This window comes from Ciconia boyciana, chromosome 19 (genome assembly GCF_034638445.1).
Source record: "Ciconia boyciana chromosome 19, ASM3463844v1, whole genome shotgun sequence".
NCBI lineage: Eukaryota > Metazoa > Chordata > Aves > Ciconiiformes > Ciconiidae > Ciconia > Ciconia boyciana.
Window position 1 is genome coordinate 2,519,091 of NC_132952.1, and position 17,686 is coordinate 2,536,776.

Genomic DNA, 17,686 nt, shown 5'->3' on the forward strand with positions numbered 1-17,686 from the left:
GGGAAGTTCACGGGTGGAGAAGGGTTTGATGCACGGCTCAAGCTCGGGCTTGTTTGTACAGAAACCACTCCTGAATAATCCAAAATCATTGCTTGGGAAAAATGCTGAATTCTCCAGCTCTAAATGAGAAGCAAAAAGGAAAGGCTCCATCAACCCCAGCAGTTATTAATAAGCCAATTCAGATTAGGTGATTTGCTGGAACTGGACAGTTATCATGCCGAGCGTGTCCTTTGCTCGTTTCTCTCCAGCTTGTTTTCTTTGCTTTTCTTCCGTTTGTGGGGATGAAGAGGGAGAGGAGGTTTTGAGGGCTTCTGGAGGGTTTTCTGCCTCCAGAGTAATGCCGTTTGCTGATTGTAATATTAATTTAATTATGCACAATGAAAAACGAACGCGTTACATTTCCCATCCAGCGCTGGGCTGGGCGTTACTGCCTATGCCCACGTGAAATAAAAGCAGTCCTGGTTTATCCCCTGCAGTTGCAGCGAATGATGAATCACAGGGAATGGGAAGCGGGGCCCCGGGGCCGCCCCGCTGCCAGGAAGGGCAGGAGGGTGCTGGCCGTGTAGGCAGGACACGGCCCGGTGCAACGCACGGCCCCGAGCGTGGCCAGGGCAGCGCTGCCCACGCAGCCAGCACCTTCCTGCCCTCCCTGGCCGTGCGCAGGCCGTGCCCAGCTGTGCCCACCCGTGTCCCGCACCGTGCCACGCATTGCACCGGGCCTGCCCAGCTGTGCCCACCCGTGTCCCGCACCGTGCCACGCATTGCACCGGGCCGTGCTGGGCTGCACGCCCTGCTGCGCACTGGGTCGTGCATGAGCAACGCCAGGGCAGGGCTCTGCCCCGGGCCGTGCCGTGGCTGTGGCCCACCGTGCGCCGGGCTGTGCCAGGCTCCATGCCCTGCTGTGCACCGGGCTGTGTCCTGGCCATGCCCCACCGTGCACCGGTTTGTGCCCTGCTGTGCACCGGGCTGTGCCCAGGGCGGTGCGCTGCTGGTGCCCTGCTGCGTGCCCTGGCCACGCACAAGCCATGCCCCGGGTACTGCTCTGCCCCGTGCCCTGCTGTGCACCGGGCTGTGCCCTGGCCACGCACACACCATGCCCAGGATACTGCCTTGCTCCGTGCCCTGCCGTGCACCGGGCCGTGCCCCGGCCGTGCCCAGGGTGGTGCGTTGCTGGTGCCCTGCTCCCTGCCCCACCACGCAGCGGGCCGTGCCCTGGCCGTGCGCAAGCCATGCTCAGGGCGGTGCCGTGCTCCATGCCCTGCCGTGCACTGGGCTGTGTCCTGGCTACACGCCACCGTGCACCGGTTTGCGCCCTGCTGTGCATCGGGCCGTGCCCCGGCCGTGCACAGGCCATGCCCAGGGTACCGCCCTGCGCCGTGCCCTGGCGTGCACGGGGCCGCGCACCGGGCCGTGCCCTGGCCGTGCCCAGGGCGGCGCGCTGCTGGTGCCCTGCTCCCTGCCCCACCACGCACCGGGCCGTGCCCTGGCCGTGTCCCGCACCGCACCGGCCCGGCCCCGCCGTGCCCGGCCCCGCTCCCCGCTCCCCGCTCCCCGCTCCCCGCCTCTGCCCGGCTCGTGCCCGCCGCGCGACCCCGGCAGGGACGGAGCCTGAGGGGCGTGGCGCTCCGCCGCGCGCGGCTGACGCCCCGCCCCCGCCCCGCCGCGGCCCCGCCCCCTCCGCCGCCGCGGCCCCGCCCCCTCCGCCGCCGCGGCCGGTTGCGCTGAGGCGGCGGCCATGGCGGTGCGGCTGCTGCTGGCCCGGGCCCTGCGCCTGCTGCAGCGCTGCCGCCCGCCCCGCGCCCCCCGCTGCGACCCCCGGCCCGACCCCCGGCCCGACCCCCGGCCCGCCCCGCAGCCCTCGCCATGGCGGCCCTGGCTGTCCTGGCTGCCGGCCGCCCGCCGCCTCCTCCTGCGCGGGCCGGCCGGCGGGCTGGCGGCCGTGGCGCGGCGGGGCCGCGGCGGGGCCTGCCTGGCGCTGGCGATGGCGCTGGGGCTGGTGGAGCCGCGCCTGGAGGAGCAGCGACGGGCCGAGGCGGCGTGCCGCCACATCCAGGTGCCGCGTCCCCTCGGGGGGGGTCTGCTGCGGGACCCCCGGCCCGGGCCTCCCTCTGGGGAGCCCCTCGGCACCCTCCGTGAAGGGGAGGGGGGGTCCTTGCTGTGGGGAGCCCCTCAGACACCCTCCATGAAGGCCACGGGGGATCCTTGCTGTGGGGAGCCCCTCAGACACCCCTCATGAGGGGGACGGGGGATCCTTGCTGTGGGGAGCCCCTCAGACACCCCTCATGAGGGGGACGGGGCATCCTTGCTGTGGGGAGCCCCTCAGACACCCCTCATGAAGGGGATGGGGGATCCTTGCTGTGGGGAGCCCCTCAGACACCCCTCATGAAGGGGATGGGGGATCATTGCTGTGGGGAGCCCCTCAGTTACACCTCCCCATCTCACCGCAAGGAACATGGCGGGGACTGCTATGAGCAGCCCTCAGGCACATCCCCAAAGCGGGGGCTGCTGTGGGCAGCCCCACAGATGCCTCTTCCTCCCCAAAAATAGGGTACTGGGGAAGCCTCTCGGTCAGCAGCCTCTCACCACCCTAAAGCAGGTACGGGGGGGTCCTCACTCTGGGGAGCCCCTCAGTCCCTGTCCCCCCACAAAGGGAGGGGGCCGGGGCCCTGGTGATGGGGGCCTCGTGTCCCAGGAGGCTGGTGTGAGCCCCCAGGTCTGGCCCCTCTCCCCGAGAGAGACGGGGACCCTGCAAGGCTGGGCCAGGCCGTGCGGCAGGGCACTGGGGACGGATGGTGCTGGACATATTTCATGGGTAAAAATAGACCTTTGGTGTTCAGAGCCAGCTGTCACCTGCCCCACTAACGGGCAGACAAACACATTGCCGTGGAGGTTCTGCCTTTCCCCGAAGTTTCTCAGGATGCTTTCTCTCCCCTGCCCTCGCTGGGTGGTTAAATTTGCTATCTTCCCCCTTCCGCCGTCCCTGAATCTGTCCCTTTGCCATGGGGCATATCTCTAGGGTGGCCACCGGCGCATCGGGGTTGTAGCTCACAGGGAAGTGCACTGGGTTATATCGGTCCAGGTGACAGCTGTGGCACCACCAGACCTCTCGGATCGTGAATGCTGTGGTTAAACTCCAGAACAGCCCTCCTGTGCTTTGTTTTCTCATGTCTCTTTTGATTTCCTCCCCTAGCTTTCTCCCATCACGGATCCACTCTTCCTTGAACTAACCAGCCCTCGTACTCAGCTGTCACAAAAGCTCAGGGCATTGTTTTTCCATCTGCTGTTGCTCTTAATTGGATTTTCTTTTAAAAGCTATTTGCCTGATTTATTTATGGAGGGGGAGAAAAGTGTAACAGTGCATCTCTTTTTAGAAGTACTTAGTTAGACTTGCCTTTACAAAACGTATTTATGTTCTGGATTAGCCAGTGACTCCCCCTCCCCATTCCTCTGCAGCGCCCTTGGAAAGGGAACCTGTGGTAAAGACTGTTTTTGTGTAATCTGTTTCAGACAAAAATATACGGTCTGCAAATTATTTTCCCTGTGGTTATAGTGATTTGAGCCTAATGGTTAGAGCCTGATTGTGGCTTTCAGGTTGGACCAACCCAACGGGACGCGTAATACCGCTTAAACAGTAAGGGAGTTCTTCTTCGCTGGGAAGTCTCGAATAACTGAGTGGGTTTTTTTATCGTTGTCTTTTCTTATTCCTTTCAGACAGTGTTTGTTGGAAAGAACAAGCCGCAGAAAGATCCCCTGAGCTCCTTCCGCTGGCAGGGCTTCAAGCTGGAAGAATACCTCATTGGCCAACCCATCGGGAAGGGCTGCAGCGCTGCTGTGTATGAAGCGGCTATTCCTTTCTCTAGCAATCGTCAGGGGTGTGCGGAGAGCAGCCGTCTCGCAGGGCAGGGGCCAGCTGTGCAGCGGGATAGTGGCTTGGCTTCACAGGCGGCTGAAGAGGAGCCCGTAGAGAATCACCAACCGAAAGAGGCTTTTCCATTAGCTATCAAAATGATGTGGAACATTTCGGTAAGGAGTCGGTTCTTCATCTCCTTGTCTGTCACTGGGAAAGTCTGGCTGAAATGTTTAACGCTTAAGTGTTGAAAGCGCTAATTATGTAGTGCACGATGAATGTGTCAAAAACAAAGCTGTTGATACATGACACTGGAGATGTCGATTGTTAGCGAGCAGTCCCAGAGCAAGGTGATTAGCATTCATCATTCCTCTGGAATCGGCATTGAGAGCTGCTGGTGGTGGAGTTGTTGGTTATAGAGGATGTTTCTGGAAGAAAAGCTTTCCTGAAGCTGGCTGTAGTGGCAAAGTGCAAGAAATGGAAAGCCACTGCTGCCAGTGCTTTAGGAATCGGTGTCCTTGTCAGTGTCAGGATGGAAATACATTTTCTTCTGCAAAGTGCAGCTGAGGTGCGAGTCAGTGGTCGCAGTCAGGGCTGGGCCAGTAACCTGCGTGCTGGGTCCCCTTGCCGTGAAGTGACTGGGCGAGATCTGCGCGAGCGTTTCCCAGCCGGGTGACTCTCTGATGATCCACCCCTAAATGTGGCTATTCCACATTTAAAAAAACCCACGTGGCTTTTCCCATTGAAGAGTTTTTGTGGCACTTGATGTGACAAGTGGGTATTCTAAGAGAGCCTTCCAGAGTGCCAACATCTGAAATTCCTTGGGCTCCAGAAATACCCTGGCATTTAGCTGTGGGCTTTTCCGGCCAGGTTTTAAGGTTGAAAATGAGTGCTAACATACAGCTCAGAGCGCTAACAGTCGAAGATGCATTTGAAGAGACAAACGGATTTCTTTCTGCACGTAAAGGCCTCACCACGTCCCTTGGTAAATTCTTTAAGTAGTTAATTGCCTTCCCCGATTTTCAAAGTAGGGAAGGGAGTCCCTTTGATCTAGTTTCAGTTGATCTAACTTCACAGACAGTGCCAGCGTCAGGATTATCTGCCTTCAGTCTGTATTGAGGCTGGATGATTTTGGAGCTTAAATCAATGTGGTGTGTAATTGCTCTTGCAGGCTGGTTCATCAAGTGAAGCCATCCTCGATGCTATGGGCCGAGAGCTTGTTCCAGCCACCGGGGTTGCCTTAGCTGGAGAATACGGAGCTGTCTCTGGCTGCAGGTACAGTCACGATGGAAATGGCGGCAGTTCTGAACTGGTGATGCACTAATTTTATACGTCAATTAATTTTGCAGCATGTCTGTACTGTTTAGAAGATGGCCAGGGGTCTCTATAATAGTTCCTGAAAGTAGATAAAAACGAAGCTTTGGGATTATTAACGGCCAAGGAGGCGTGTACGTATGTTTTGTCTGAACACCGGTGCCTTCAGAGGCGCCGCACGCCTCAAACATCATGCAGGGACGGGCTTCTGGCTGCCTTGGGGATTTTTCTCTGGCGTGCTTTTCTCCAGCACGGTTAGGAAGCCGCATAGCCATACCGCTGTTCAAATAGTGATTTAACACCATCTTGTTTACTCTGTGGAGCAGATTGTGGCATGGCTTGTTGGCGTGTGGGGAATACCTACAGCTAAACTGTACTGGCTTGGATGGTGTAGTCCAGAAGGGTATGCCAATAATTGGGGACCGATTGGGGTCCTGCCAGCGGTCTGATGGCTGACTGTGGCCTGGCACTTCTGTGCCCTGTGTCTTAGTTTCCCCATGTGTAAAATGCTTTGATATCTGCAGATATTGTTAAAGGCTAGGAGGAGCTAATTAAAAATCATTTAAATGTGTGTCACGGTGCTTTTTAATTACAGAAATGAATGCCTACAATCGGTAACGATTTGACTGTATTAAACATCAAACAATTTGACTGTAATACAATTTGACTATTTTAGAACTGGTTTGGTTGTAAAATGGGTGCTGGGCAGGAGGTGGAAACTGTTCTAGGGCAGGGAAACTGGCAAGAAAGAAAATGGAAAATGACTTGGTTCCCACTCTTTCACCCGACAGAAAAGCCAGCAAACAGCATGAAGGTGGAAAATTGCATAGCAACTTTTAAATTGTCTTGAGTTTACCTATCTTTTTGTTCAAAAATGCGTCTTTTTGTTCAATTTGAAACAATGGAGTCTGCAGTCCAGATTGTCTGATTTAAATTTCAAATACATCTCAGCTGCCAATACAAATGAATAATGAACGCTGCCTGGTATGTCGCTAGCTGAGAATGCAACAGAGCAGCCAAAGGGATATTTGACATTCAGGGGATGCGAGGGGAGAGAGATCTGTTTTGCAGATACAGATAGGTAGCCTGCCTTTCATTGTAGTGAGTGCTTCCTGCCTGTGCTGTAAAATAGAGGGTGTAAATTGATAGGCCTACTGTGAAGTTGACCTTTATTTTATGTCTAACAAAGTAATTGTGTTTGTTTTTTTTTTTTTTTCTCTGAAGCTGTTGTCGGAGTTCTTTTTGAACTGAGAAGCAGCCTGTGACTAGCTCTGCCCTTTTTAGCAGCATGGAAGGGCCAGTAGGCTTTGAATAAAATTAAAGGCTGCATGTTAAATGTCAGGGTTTCCAGCAAAGCTGCTTCTGCTGCACTGGGGAAGCACCAGTATTTCCTGTTTGACCATTGTATATAGGGAAATCTGGTTACAACAGAGTCCTTTGAACAGCCACAGGTGAAGTCTTGGCCTGCGTACCCTCCGTTGGTGTATCAGCAGGCGGCACTGCCTTGATGATGGTTCACTTTGCTGTGGGAAGCACCAGGAGAGATTTCGAACCCTGGAGAAAGTGCTGGGACCCGCCTGCTGCTGCGGTGGATCCGCTCAGGCTGCGGGTGCTTTGCATCAGCGTGGGAAACGCTGGGCTGAGGCACCGGTTAGGAAGTTGGCTGTGAGGGCAGGGAGGTTGCTGTCACTGTTCTTTCTAACCAAATGATTTCCAGGATGTGAACGTTTGAATATTTGCTTAATGTGCGGTCCTGTAATCTGTACTGAGCAGCCTTAACGCTCTCTCTAATAAGGTTTTCGCTGCAGAATAAACATGTTTGCACGCTGCTTTGGAACTCTTTGGTGGGGAGCATATTAATGAAAAGTAATTCCAGAAAATACAGAGATGTGTCTGTGATAAACCAGAACCAACCAGGAGATCGATGTCATCTGTGGTATCTGTACATTTGCACAGAAAACCTGTCCTTGGGCGGAAGAAGTTGCAGCCTCATCCGAATATAATCCAGGTGATACGAGCGTTCACGTCCTCTGTCCCTTTGCTGCCCGGAGCCTTCGCAGACTATCCCGACGTTCTTCCGTTAAGCCTGAATCCCAGAGGGATCGGTCACAGCCGCACGCTCTTCTTGGTGATGAAGAAGTAGGTAGAAAGAAGCTTGTGATGCGATTCGGGCTTTTTGTGAGACTGCCCAGTGGGGCTGTGTATTCTGCTGCTACACAGGTCCTTGCAAAGATTTGCCCTGGGCTGCTGCCAAAAAGCAGAGTACGCTCTTGGAAACACCTCCCAAGACGTGTTCCAAGTCCTTGAGATTTTAACTCTGGTTTGACAATGAAGACAAGGCGTTCTTTTTAATATTTACCCCAAATTCAAGTAAGAAATGTGGAGCTTGTCCGCATTTGTCTGCCCTTCTAAGTCTGAACATCACCCCTAGTCTGAACACGCCGCTAGAGACGGAGTAGAATGGGTAATGAGATTTATCAGTGCTCTCATCTCTGGCTTTCTCAGCTGAGTTTTGGTTTTAAATGGGTATTGCAGTGGCATGGACATAAAAGCACCTTCTGTTTCCCACTCCTTTTGTTCTGCCTGTGCCTGGAGAAGTGCTCTGTCCTCTCTGTATTTCAATAATATGTTCTTTCTCCTGATTAGCACATCTCCTCATTTTGCTCGTACGGTCTGCATTATTAATCTGCCTCCTCTTTCATGCCAAATAGAACACCGGTACATAAAAACCTGTAAGAATGACCACTGTATACCGGGAGCTCCTCGCCATGCTGTTCAAGAGGCTTATTTTATTCATAGTTGTTGAACTCGGGCGAGAGCGCCGAAAATTCGGTGGTGCGTGTTGTTGCAAAACAGAGGGTTTGAGAACCGCGGACAGGGGAGCGGTGTCGGGTTGAGGCTGGGAGGTGGGAAGGTGTCGCGGAGGTCAGGAAGAATTTGGCACATACAAGCGTGCAGTATCCCCAGCCAGCCAGCGCTGAGGTTGAACCGCAAGCGTTAAGCTTCCAGGATGCTAATTCTGAGGTTTTCGTTGTTCCGACTAGTTATCCATGCACCCTGCGCCAGTATCTGAGGGAGAGCAGTCCAGATGTTCGTCTCTCCACGATGATGATTTTACAGCTTTTGGAAGGCGTGGACCATCTTGTTCGACATGGAATAGCACACAGAGACCTGAAGTCTGACAACATCCTGGTTGAATTTGATTCCGGTATGTAGATCATGGAGTAGAAATGCCAATTGAGTCACACGCAGAAGTGGTGCAGTCGTGTCGGTATGCGGGGAAGTCCTACCCAGGCGTGTGTTTGGGGGAAAAACTGGCATCAAACCCTTTGAAGAATCTCAGCTTTAGTTTTTAGCTTACTGTGTGCTGTCACTGCGGCACTGGGGACGTCATTTATCCTGTCTGTGCCTTGGGTTTTGAATCATTAAAATGGACTTGAAAGGAGCGTTGCGCTGCAATCAGATGGAGAGATGCAGCATATTGCTAAGGTGAGGCGTTGCACAAGCGCAGCGAATGCTGGCCGGAGCAGATGGGCATATAATAGTGCCACACTGATGATGCCGGAGGTGCCTTTGCTTCAGGCTCTCGGCTCTGTCATCTCTCGCTAGCCAAGTAGCACAAGGCAGTTCTTAAAATCCCACCTCACGGTCAGGTTAATAGTGCTGCACCCTGGGATGATGAAACATCTGTTGGAAGGCAAGGGAACCGACGGTGTTAAAGCCAAAAGCAGTGTTTTCATCGTCTTGTTCTCCTGTCAGCCCCTCCAACTGAGATTTTAATTACCTGAGCTCTTTTTCAGCATGATTGAGATTCACATGGGCAGGACACAATAGCAGGCAGCCAGATCAGTGTAATTAAAGGTCTTGGTGCAGCAGCCGTGGAAGGTTTTCAGTCATACTAATGCCATCCTTTTCTTGAAGGAAAAGCTGCTGTGGAGCTATGCTGAATGTGGTTAGGAATGATCTAAAGCATCGATTTTTCTGCATTGGAGTCTGGAGAAGTAATGATTCTACTTTGCAATGTTTGACTTGTCATCAGGACAAGAACTATGAACTAACGCAAAGTTTCTCCAGCCTTTTGCTATGGCTAAGTATCTGTCTATATGTCGATAGCTTTTGCTATGGATAAAAACAAAGGGAAAAAAAAGAATGTATTCCTCCATCATGTATTCCTCCTCTCACCTTATGCGTCTTCAATTTTATGGTATCCGCAACATCTTGGGAGACACATATTCCATGGGGAGCAGTAATATCCTCTAAAGAGGCAACGGAATAGCAAGTTTTGTTGGAATAAAACCAATGTTTCACCTAATAATAGAGAGGAGAAGGAGGAAAACAGCATATGGTTGTGCTGATTCCTGGGGGTTTTGAGATTGTTCCCGAAGACTGTCTCTGGTGTCCATGTGATGTGGTGTCTAATACAGGCAGGTACTCCCGAACTGAATGCTAACTCTGCTGGCCCCGTGTCGTTCGCAGCTGGCTGCCCCTGGCTGGTGATCACGGACTTCGGTTGCTGTTTGGCAGATGAAAACGTCGGCTTGAGACTGCCTTTCACCAGCTCTTACGTGGATCGGGGCGGCAATGGCTGTCTTATGGCACCCGAGGTAAATCCCGCTGGAGTAACGGTTTGTGTTGCTGGTTGTCTGCTCATCCTGCTGTCGGGATTAAAATTTGCAGCCCCAGCTGTGGCGCAGGCTGTGATAGGGACTTGAAGAAGGGTGGGATTAGGTGTAGAAGCAGTGGAGGGCGTGCGTGCACATCACTTTGCTGTGATTTGTCCCTGAGCCTTCCCCTACGTGTGCACACCAATACTTGCTTATGTGGTCCCTGCTGGTGTGTGTTCGTGGTAATAACTGCTGAAAGCCTCTCTGATCAGATCGGTCATTTTCTGCCCGTTCCTGCTTATTGATGTAACTCGGTCGTGCGAGGCAGTACCCATAGCTGGTTACTGCGTAACTAATTCACCCTGTGCTGTCACGGAGAGCCGTGTTCCGTAAAGCGGCGTAGGAGGTCCATGTCCGAACTTGAGTTACGCTTGTGAAACATCTGTGTGCTAATAAAAGAAGTCCTCTTCGGACCTGTGCTGAGCAGTTGTCGAACAGACACCTTGAGCTCTAAAAGGTGAAACGTAATTAGTCGGTGTTACGAGGTGGAATTGACCTTTCCCACACGAAGTTTGCTCTTCAGTCTTTTCTCAGGCCCCTTTCTGTGTAGCTGTTAAAAGAAGTTTATGTAGCAGCGGTCCTTGTGTTGCGACAGTAGTTTTTGGATGAAGTTCAAGGCGGTTGTAAAATTATTTACGGTTCCTTTTTATTTCTCTGATGGTAACAGTAATAAAAGCGAAGACGTCCTTAACTGTCCGCTTGACCTGGAGCACCTTGCCTTGCATTGCTTAAGTGCCGGTGCAGTATCGGTTGGTCATCTGCATGTCTGCTGTCTACCTAAAATCCCAGCGTGAGACAGCCCTCAGGACTCTCTGAATGCTGGTCAGGGGCAACGACTAAAGCCTGGGCACAATGACCAGGCTCCTCCCAGTGTCCTGGTGGACTGAGCAGTGTCCCGAGCATGCCAATAGGGAATATTTACACCAGAGATTTAGATGAAACCTAGCTTTGGTTTCAGTCTCTCTCAGTTTATTACAGTGGAAATGCTGGCTTGACCCTTGAAAATTAGTGTTAGCCCAGAGCCCGCACTAGAGCTCTTTATTTGAACATCCCCGTCTCTGTGACAGGTGATCACGGCGTCACCTGGTCCAGGCACGGTGATCAACTACAGTAAAGCCGACGCTTGGGCTGTTGGAGCGATCGCCTATGAAATCCTTGGCCTGGCCAATCCTTTCTACGGCCCCGGGGCCTCGACTCTGGAAAGCAGAAGTTACCGTGAAGACCAGCTGCCAAGCCTGCCCGATCACCTGCCCCTTGAGGTGAAGCAAGTGGTAAAGATGCTACTTCAGAGGGATCCCAACAAGGTAAGAAACTTGTCTTGAAGTCGTCGTCTAACCGGCCTGTGGGAGCCAGTCTTTGGGAGTATTGTTTGTAGATTGTTTCTCCCTGGAGGGCTCCGGGTGCAGGACTGTAATCCAGCTATCGCTGCAGTCCAGATAGTGATCAAAGACAAACAGAAGGTCTTTGCTGAAGTACAGTGCGGCCTCTCCCATGCAGCACTGAATACTTCCAGGGATTTCAGTGGACGTTTGTGTCAGGGACTGGTCCTTGAATTGGGGGGTTACGTGCAGTTGCCTGATAATAAATAGTCACACAGAGCTCTTTAATTCACCGGGACCGTGTGGTGCCTTAGAGGAGGCCTGGGGGACTTTTGGCAATGTAGATGCTACGTGCTAGCGATGTGACGTGAGCGCAGCAGGATCGGCTAATCTTCCCTCTCCCTCCTTTTGCAGAGATTGACTGCTAGAGTTGCTGCTAACGTGCTTCACCTAAGCCTCTGGGGTGAAAGTGTTCTAGCATCCGAGACCCTGAAACCCGACCAGATGATCGCCTGGCTTCTCTGCCAGTCTGCGGCCGCTTTGCTCATGGACGGACTGGTGGATAAAAGCCGGGTAGAAACCAAAATGAAGATGTGCTTTTTGGCAAACCTTGAGTATGAAGACCTCTGGGCAGCGATATTCCTGTTGCTGGCCTGGAGAAGCCGGTCTGGGTGAAGAGTACCATCCGGGACACGACCGTGCGATAGATAAACGGCACTTTCTAAAGGCACATAGGAATCTGTCTTTTCTGTCTGCCTGGAATCCTGTAGCGCTTTAGGGAACAAAACTGCAGGCCTGTCTTCAAGAGGTTGAGTTTATCTCTAGCAAGTGTTAGTACACACTGCCTTTCTCTCCCTGCTAGAGGAAATGCCCTCGCTTCGTTACTCTCTCGGCGAGGTCTTGCGGACCTTGCAGGTGTCCTGAGGTACGTGGTTGGTTTGCTTGCATTTGGGAGCTCATAATTGACTTCTAAGCTGTGTGTTGGATGAAGCAAGTTCCCTTTCAGAAGGGGGGGTGTGTGGGAGGAGGCCCTGTCTAGCTGCTCTTTACACGGAAGCATCACGGATTTAAGCAATACACTGAGAAAGCTGAGCTGACAAAGGGACGTGCAATCTTTCTTTTCTTAGGGAAACTGGCGGTGGTCTTAAGGTGATATTCCTCTGCAGCCACGGATGTATCTTGCCGTAAAATGACAGCCTAAAAGCCTCCTAGTGAGGTGCTGACTGGTAAGGTGAGCATCAGGAGCTGCTCGCTTCTTACGATAACGCACCCTTACATATCTAGCCAGGTGTATGCTAAATAGCGCAAGTACAATGAACCCAAAACCCGCGTAGATTTGTTTCTCAACTGTTGTATTGGTGCAGCGACTGCTGCCGCAGAGTCCAAGGCTGAGTCAGACCGTGTCCAGTTAGGGAAAATACTGCAAACGAAATAAGGGCTGAGCAGCAGTGCCTGCTTAAAGAGTTTAGCGTGATGCTCTTCTGTTTTACCTACCTTTTTTTTCAGTTTAACAGTGAAGTAATATCCTTTGGTCGGGGAGGATAGGAGACATCGATGTTTGAACAGCAACAGTTGTGTTCATGAAAACTTCATTCGATTCCATATCTGTAATTGTGTTTAGGGGAGCTTGGGGAGAGTTATTTATGCTTGTTGCACAATAAATGGAAGATAAGCTCGGCTCCTGAGTGGGTTCTCTAAGTCTGGTTCACCACCGTTCATGGGATCCAGGCTTTAGGCTGGCTTGGAGGGCAAGGGGGCGAGGGAGCCCTGGTTCGGTGGCATCTTAGAAGATCGTTCGGCTCTTTCCAGTGCCGCCTCTGGAACATGTTATTTTATTCCACCAAGCGGAGTTTCCCGAAGAGGGATGGACCTTGCCTCGTGTGAGCGTGCCCGTTTCGTACGCTCCTGACCGGTAAATCATTGGCTGCTCCTGCAGTTTCCAGGTCGATGACATCATGTATCAAATCATCACGCAGTAACGTGCCGGCAAGGTCGCGCACGCTGCAACGGCGTCTAGTTCAGCAACAGTGCGAAACTACCTACCGGGAAATGGCCCCGCTCCTTTTGCCTGCGAACGCAGCACGCTGCTGGGGCTGTAAAGAAGGCTCAGCAAAGAGCACAGAGCCTGGGAAATCACAGAAAATGAGCTCTTTGGGCAAAAAGTTGCAGAAAAAGAACTTTTTCATCTTGACCCTAACCGAAGCTGCTGCTGCTTTTTCCTAGATACGGAGTTCTTGCAGCGTGTTTGTAGCTGGGATGGCTGCCTTGAATTTGCGTGCGCGCTCTCCTGTGGGCTCTGTGCCCCTGTACCTAGCAGCGAGGCCAGTTCCTCAGACACCATCTCTGGAGCTTTTTGAAGAGTAAATACTGTCGCTGTTTTGGTAGATCTCCGCGCTGACCTCTCTTGCTGTTGTTCTGCTGTTTCTCTGAGCCAGCAAGAGCTGGTTAGCTCAGCGAGGCGCAGCTCCGCTTGTTGGCATGCTGAGTCTTTCCTCGTCCCTGCAGTACCAGGCGTGGAATACACACGTATTCCATAGCCAAACCAACTGTGTGGAGCAGGCTTTCTGCTGTGAACATACTCTGGTTTTTTTCCCTTGATTTTCCGCCCAGGTCCAATCCCTACACGCATAGGGAGCAGAATTAGGAGCTGGAGCCATCTGATTGCAAGTGTGTCGTTCTTAGGCCAACCAGGGTTTGATCTGTGCTGGTTAACTCCAGACATTGGAAACTTGCTTCCCCTGGAAATCATCTCATTTCATCTCTCTGTCCTCAAAAAAGGCCTAAAACGCTTGTCCCGCAGCACCGCCTCTGGTTCTTAAATCCCTATTATTGCTTCTCCTTTGCTTGCATTTTGTCTGTCTACGGTTCTGCTGAGGTTAGATGGTTTTTTGTTTTCTTTTACAGCCTGCCTTTCATTAATGAGACATTTTTATGATTCTTCAGCATTCCGGGTGCTTTCGTAAAGCGCAGTTTAAAAGTATATGCTGTTAATGCAACAAATGCTGCCTTACTTTCTGCAAATGCCCGAGGGGAGCAAAACGGGAACGTTTCCCAGCGCGTCCCTCTTGCCCTGTCATGCTAATCCCTAGGCAGGCTCTTGGAGACGCGCGAGCTGAAGCCCCTTGCTGCCGCGTTGGTTCCCGGCGTTTGCCGTGGGGAAAGGGGGCGGCTGGGAGGGGGAGCACGAGGCCCAAGCTGAATCTCTGCCCTTCCCCGAGCAGCGGGGTGTCCGGCTGCACTTTGAACCCCGCGGAGGGAGGGACGGCGGAGGTGGCTGGCTCTCTGCCCGGCTGCGGCACTCCAGCCTCCGCGGTGCCCCTTGCTCCGCTCCGTGTGAGGCAGAGGGCTGGAGCCCGTGGGGCAGGATGAGGCGCCTGCTCTGGGCTGGCTGCAGCCAGCTGCTGCCCCGGGAAGCCGGGCTCCGCGCTCTCAAGCTGTCTGCGGCTGCTGCGGCGGCCACCCCACGCCGCAGCCCGTGGCCCCCGGCTCTTCTGGCTGCCTCCGGCTCCTCGCCCAGTGCGTCCGCGGGGCTCCTCCGGCACCCGGCCCTGGGGCACGGGGCCCCTTGCCGCTGGGGCTCGCAGTCCAACGTGCCCCCCAGCGCCCAGCTCGTGGCCCGGCCCGTGGGTGTCTGCTCCGTGATGAAACTGCCCGTTCAGGTGTCGGCGGAGGGAGTGGACGCAGCTTTCGTTGGTGTTCCTCTAGACACGGGCACGTCCAACCGGCCGGGAGCCAGGTAAGGGCTAGCCGGGGTGCCAGGGAAGCTGGTGCTTCGCTCTGGCCCGCCGGCACGGCTCTCCTCCCGCGAGAGGAGTGCTGGGTGCGCGGTGCTGGCATCGGGAACTGCCCAGCAGCTTTCCCTGGCCGTGCTCTCTGCCCGGGTTTGGTCCACGCCAGATCCGGGCCGAGTCGGTGATGGTGAGGAGGTACAACGGCAGCACCGGGGCAGCGCCTTTCGACTCCCTGCGGGTGGCTGACATCGGGGACGTGAACGTGAACCTCTACAACCTGCCTGACAGCTGCCGCCTCATCCGAGAGTCCCACCAGAGGATAGCGGCCTCCGGCTGCGTGCCCCTCACCTTGGGTAAGGACCCTGCCTCTCCCTGCCCTGCCACCGCATCCCTGCTCATCCCAACTCCCTCTCCTCCTGCCCTCGTTCAGTCTGAACATGGTAGAAGGTGAGCGATGAATCTGTCCTCTGCACGGGGTGTTGTGCTAAGTCATGGGCTAAATGGGTAAATCGTGGGTACGTTTACGCGCGCTCTGCTGAAAGTACTGCCATCAGTGATGCCTCTTGTGTCAAAACCGGGGAGAATGGGTCAGCCAAGAGGCTGTTTCAGTGCACAGCCTGAAGCTCATCCGCAAATGCAATCAGCAGCGCGCTTTCGGTGTCCCGGTGAGCAGGACCCAAAGCAAGAGCAGTTTGCGTCCCTCTGAAAAGCTCCGAGCTTGACCGAGCGCCCGGCAGCGTGCTGCTTTGCACGAGGCGTGATTTGGACGCGTGTTCAAGTTTCCAGCTGTCGCAGCTTGGCATCCCTAAATGAGGCAAGCGTATGTAGTAACGTGGGGCAAATTATCAGTTACAGCGTCCTCAGAAGTGACTCAAGCACCTATTTATAACCCCGGTCAAGGGCCCCACGCCACGGGCTGCCCCTGCCAGCAGAGTCACGCGTCTTCGGTGGTCCCCCTGTTTTTCCGAGGAGGGAAAAGGAGAGAGGAAGCAACCTGCACCTGGGAGCCTCAGGTTTTCCTTAGGGAGTGAAGCCCTGGGGTGTATAAATGAGTGCAGAATAAACGCAAGGGGACAAAAATCACCGGGGAACAAATGTCATGAGCGCTGAGCACCTCTTGCAGCGTGTTACACCCTCTTCCCTGTCCTGTTGCAGGTGGAGATCACACCATAACGTACCCCATCCTGCAGGCCGTGGCAGAAGAGTAAGTTTCTGACCTGGAGATGTAGAATAAGGACCTGGGAAGGAGCCTTGGGAAGGCTCCTGGTTTGCCGTCCACGGCGCAGGCAGGGCCATCGCACACGGGATGGGGACTGACGTGGCCACCCCCGTCTCGACTAGGCACGGTGCCGTGGGACTGGTGCACGTGGATGCTCACACCGACACCGGAGACACAGCCCTGGGGGAGAAGATCTGCCACGGGACCCCGTTCCGGCGCTGCGTGGAGGAAGGGCTGCTGGACTGCAGCCGCGTGGTCCAGATCGGCATCCGAGGCTCCTCCTATGACCCCGATCCTTACAAGTACTGCCGGGACCAGGTAAGCTCGGCCGCAGGCATGCGCCGAGCGCTGCTTTCTTTCCCTGCCATGAACTTTCCCATGTCATTAATATTCCCTTAGCGTCAGCGGGAAAAGAAATGTCTCTTCTGCGTCTCGTCCCGTGCCAGCGGCGTGGCCCGCAGGACAGGCGCTCCCAGCACAGCGAGCCGTTAGCTGAGCAGAGAATCAGAAAGGCGGGGGTGGGCAGAGGCTGCTTCAAGGTGCGCCTCTGCAGCTTGGCCCTGGGGTGAGGATTTATCCCGGCAGAAATCCCCAGCGGGGCAGGGGATGCTCGGCTTTGCCTGCCTTCCTGTCTGTGCGCCCGCAGGGCTTCCGGGTGGTCCCGGCTGAAGAGTGCTGGAGGAGGTCCCTGGTGCCGCTGATGGCGGAGGTGAGGAAGCAGATGGGGGACAAGCCGGTGTACATCAGTTTCGATATCGATGGAGTAGACCCCGCGTACGCCCCCGGCACTGGGACGCCGGAGATAGCCGGGCTGACGCCTGCGCAGGTAAGGGGGAACGCAGCTTCGTTTCCCAGTGTGAAGGGAACGTTTTTTGCTCCCGTTAAAGGAGGTCGTGCCACCAGCGCAGCAAAGCGAAGGGTGAGGGAGACCAGGGAGCATTTCAGAGTGGTAATGAGGAAAGGAAATGTTGAACTGCTGTGATTTGGTCTGTATAGGTTGGGTTTCCTTAGCTGCACAAGGGGAAAGCAGAGCCCCGACCAGTCTGCCAGGTCAGATAAGTTTCTTGATCCCAAACCTGTTCTTTTTTTTTCCCTAGGCTTTGGAGATTATTCGTGGCTGTAAAGGACTCAACGTAGTGGGATGTGACCTTGTAGAAGTTGCACCGATGTACGATGTCTCTGGTGAGTCTAAGACGTGTCCCTGGCAGAGGCGGCAGACCGCCGTGGGTGAAAGCAGTTGCGCATTCCTGGCTTGCTTTTTTTCCCCCGCCTTTTTGTCTTGTCTTAGGTAACACGGCCCTCCTGGGGGCAAACCTGCTGTTCGAGATGCTGTGCATTCTCCCCGGAGTGAAGACAATGTGAGGGCAGCTCCGACCTCGGCCGAGGCTTTCTGTGTCCCGTTCCCCTCGACCGGTTGCAGCGAACACGGGCTTTGCAGCAAGGAATAAATGCCATTTGCCACTAGAAAAGGTAATTTCAAGCTGATAAACTGTAGGTAGCAAATGGGTTTGAACAGCCCATTTACCGGTGTCTGTAGCTGTTGCGTTTAGCCTGGGAAAGGGAAAGATGAGGCTAATGGCGCTTCGCCTCTG

The 17,686-nt window shown here is 54.3% G+C and overlaps 2 protein-coding genes across 2 annotated transcripts; both read left to right on the forward strand.

The window, feature by feature from the left end:
- Positions 1-1,704: 1,704 nt before the first annotated feature.
- Positions 1,705-12,821, forward strand: PINK1 (PTEN induced kinase 1). The gene is made up of 8 exons (XM_072884088.1): positions 1,705-2,053; positions 3,712-4,023; positions 5,019-5,122; positions 7,118-7,300; positions 8,206-8,369; positions 9,638-9,765; positions 10,893-11,129; positions 11,559-12,821. The coding sequence occupies exons 1-8, from the start codon at positions 1,736-1,738 to the stop codon at positions 11,817-11,819; spliced, it is 1,707 nt and encodes a 568-aa protein (XP_072740189.1). The 5' UTR covers positions 1,705-1,735; the 3' UTR covers positions 11,820-12,821.
- Positions 12,822-14,509: 1,688 nt separating this feature from the next.
- AGMAT (agmatinase (putative)) lies at positions 14,510-17,559 on the forward strand. The gene is made up of 7 exons (XM_072884178.1): positions 14,510-14,879; positions 15,025-15,228; positions 16,031-16,079; positions 16,217-16,412; positions 16,741-16,920; positions 17,192-17,276; positions 17,383-17,559. Exons 1-7 carry the CDS (start codon positions 14,510-14,512, stop codon positions 17,454-17,456), a joined length of 1,158 nt encoding a protein of 385 aa, XP_072740279.1. The 3' UTR covers positions 17,457-17,559.
- The last annotated feature ends 127 nt before the right edge of the window (positions 17,560-17,686 follow it).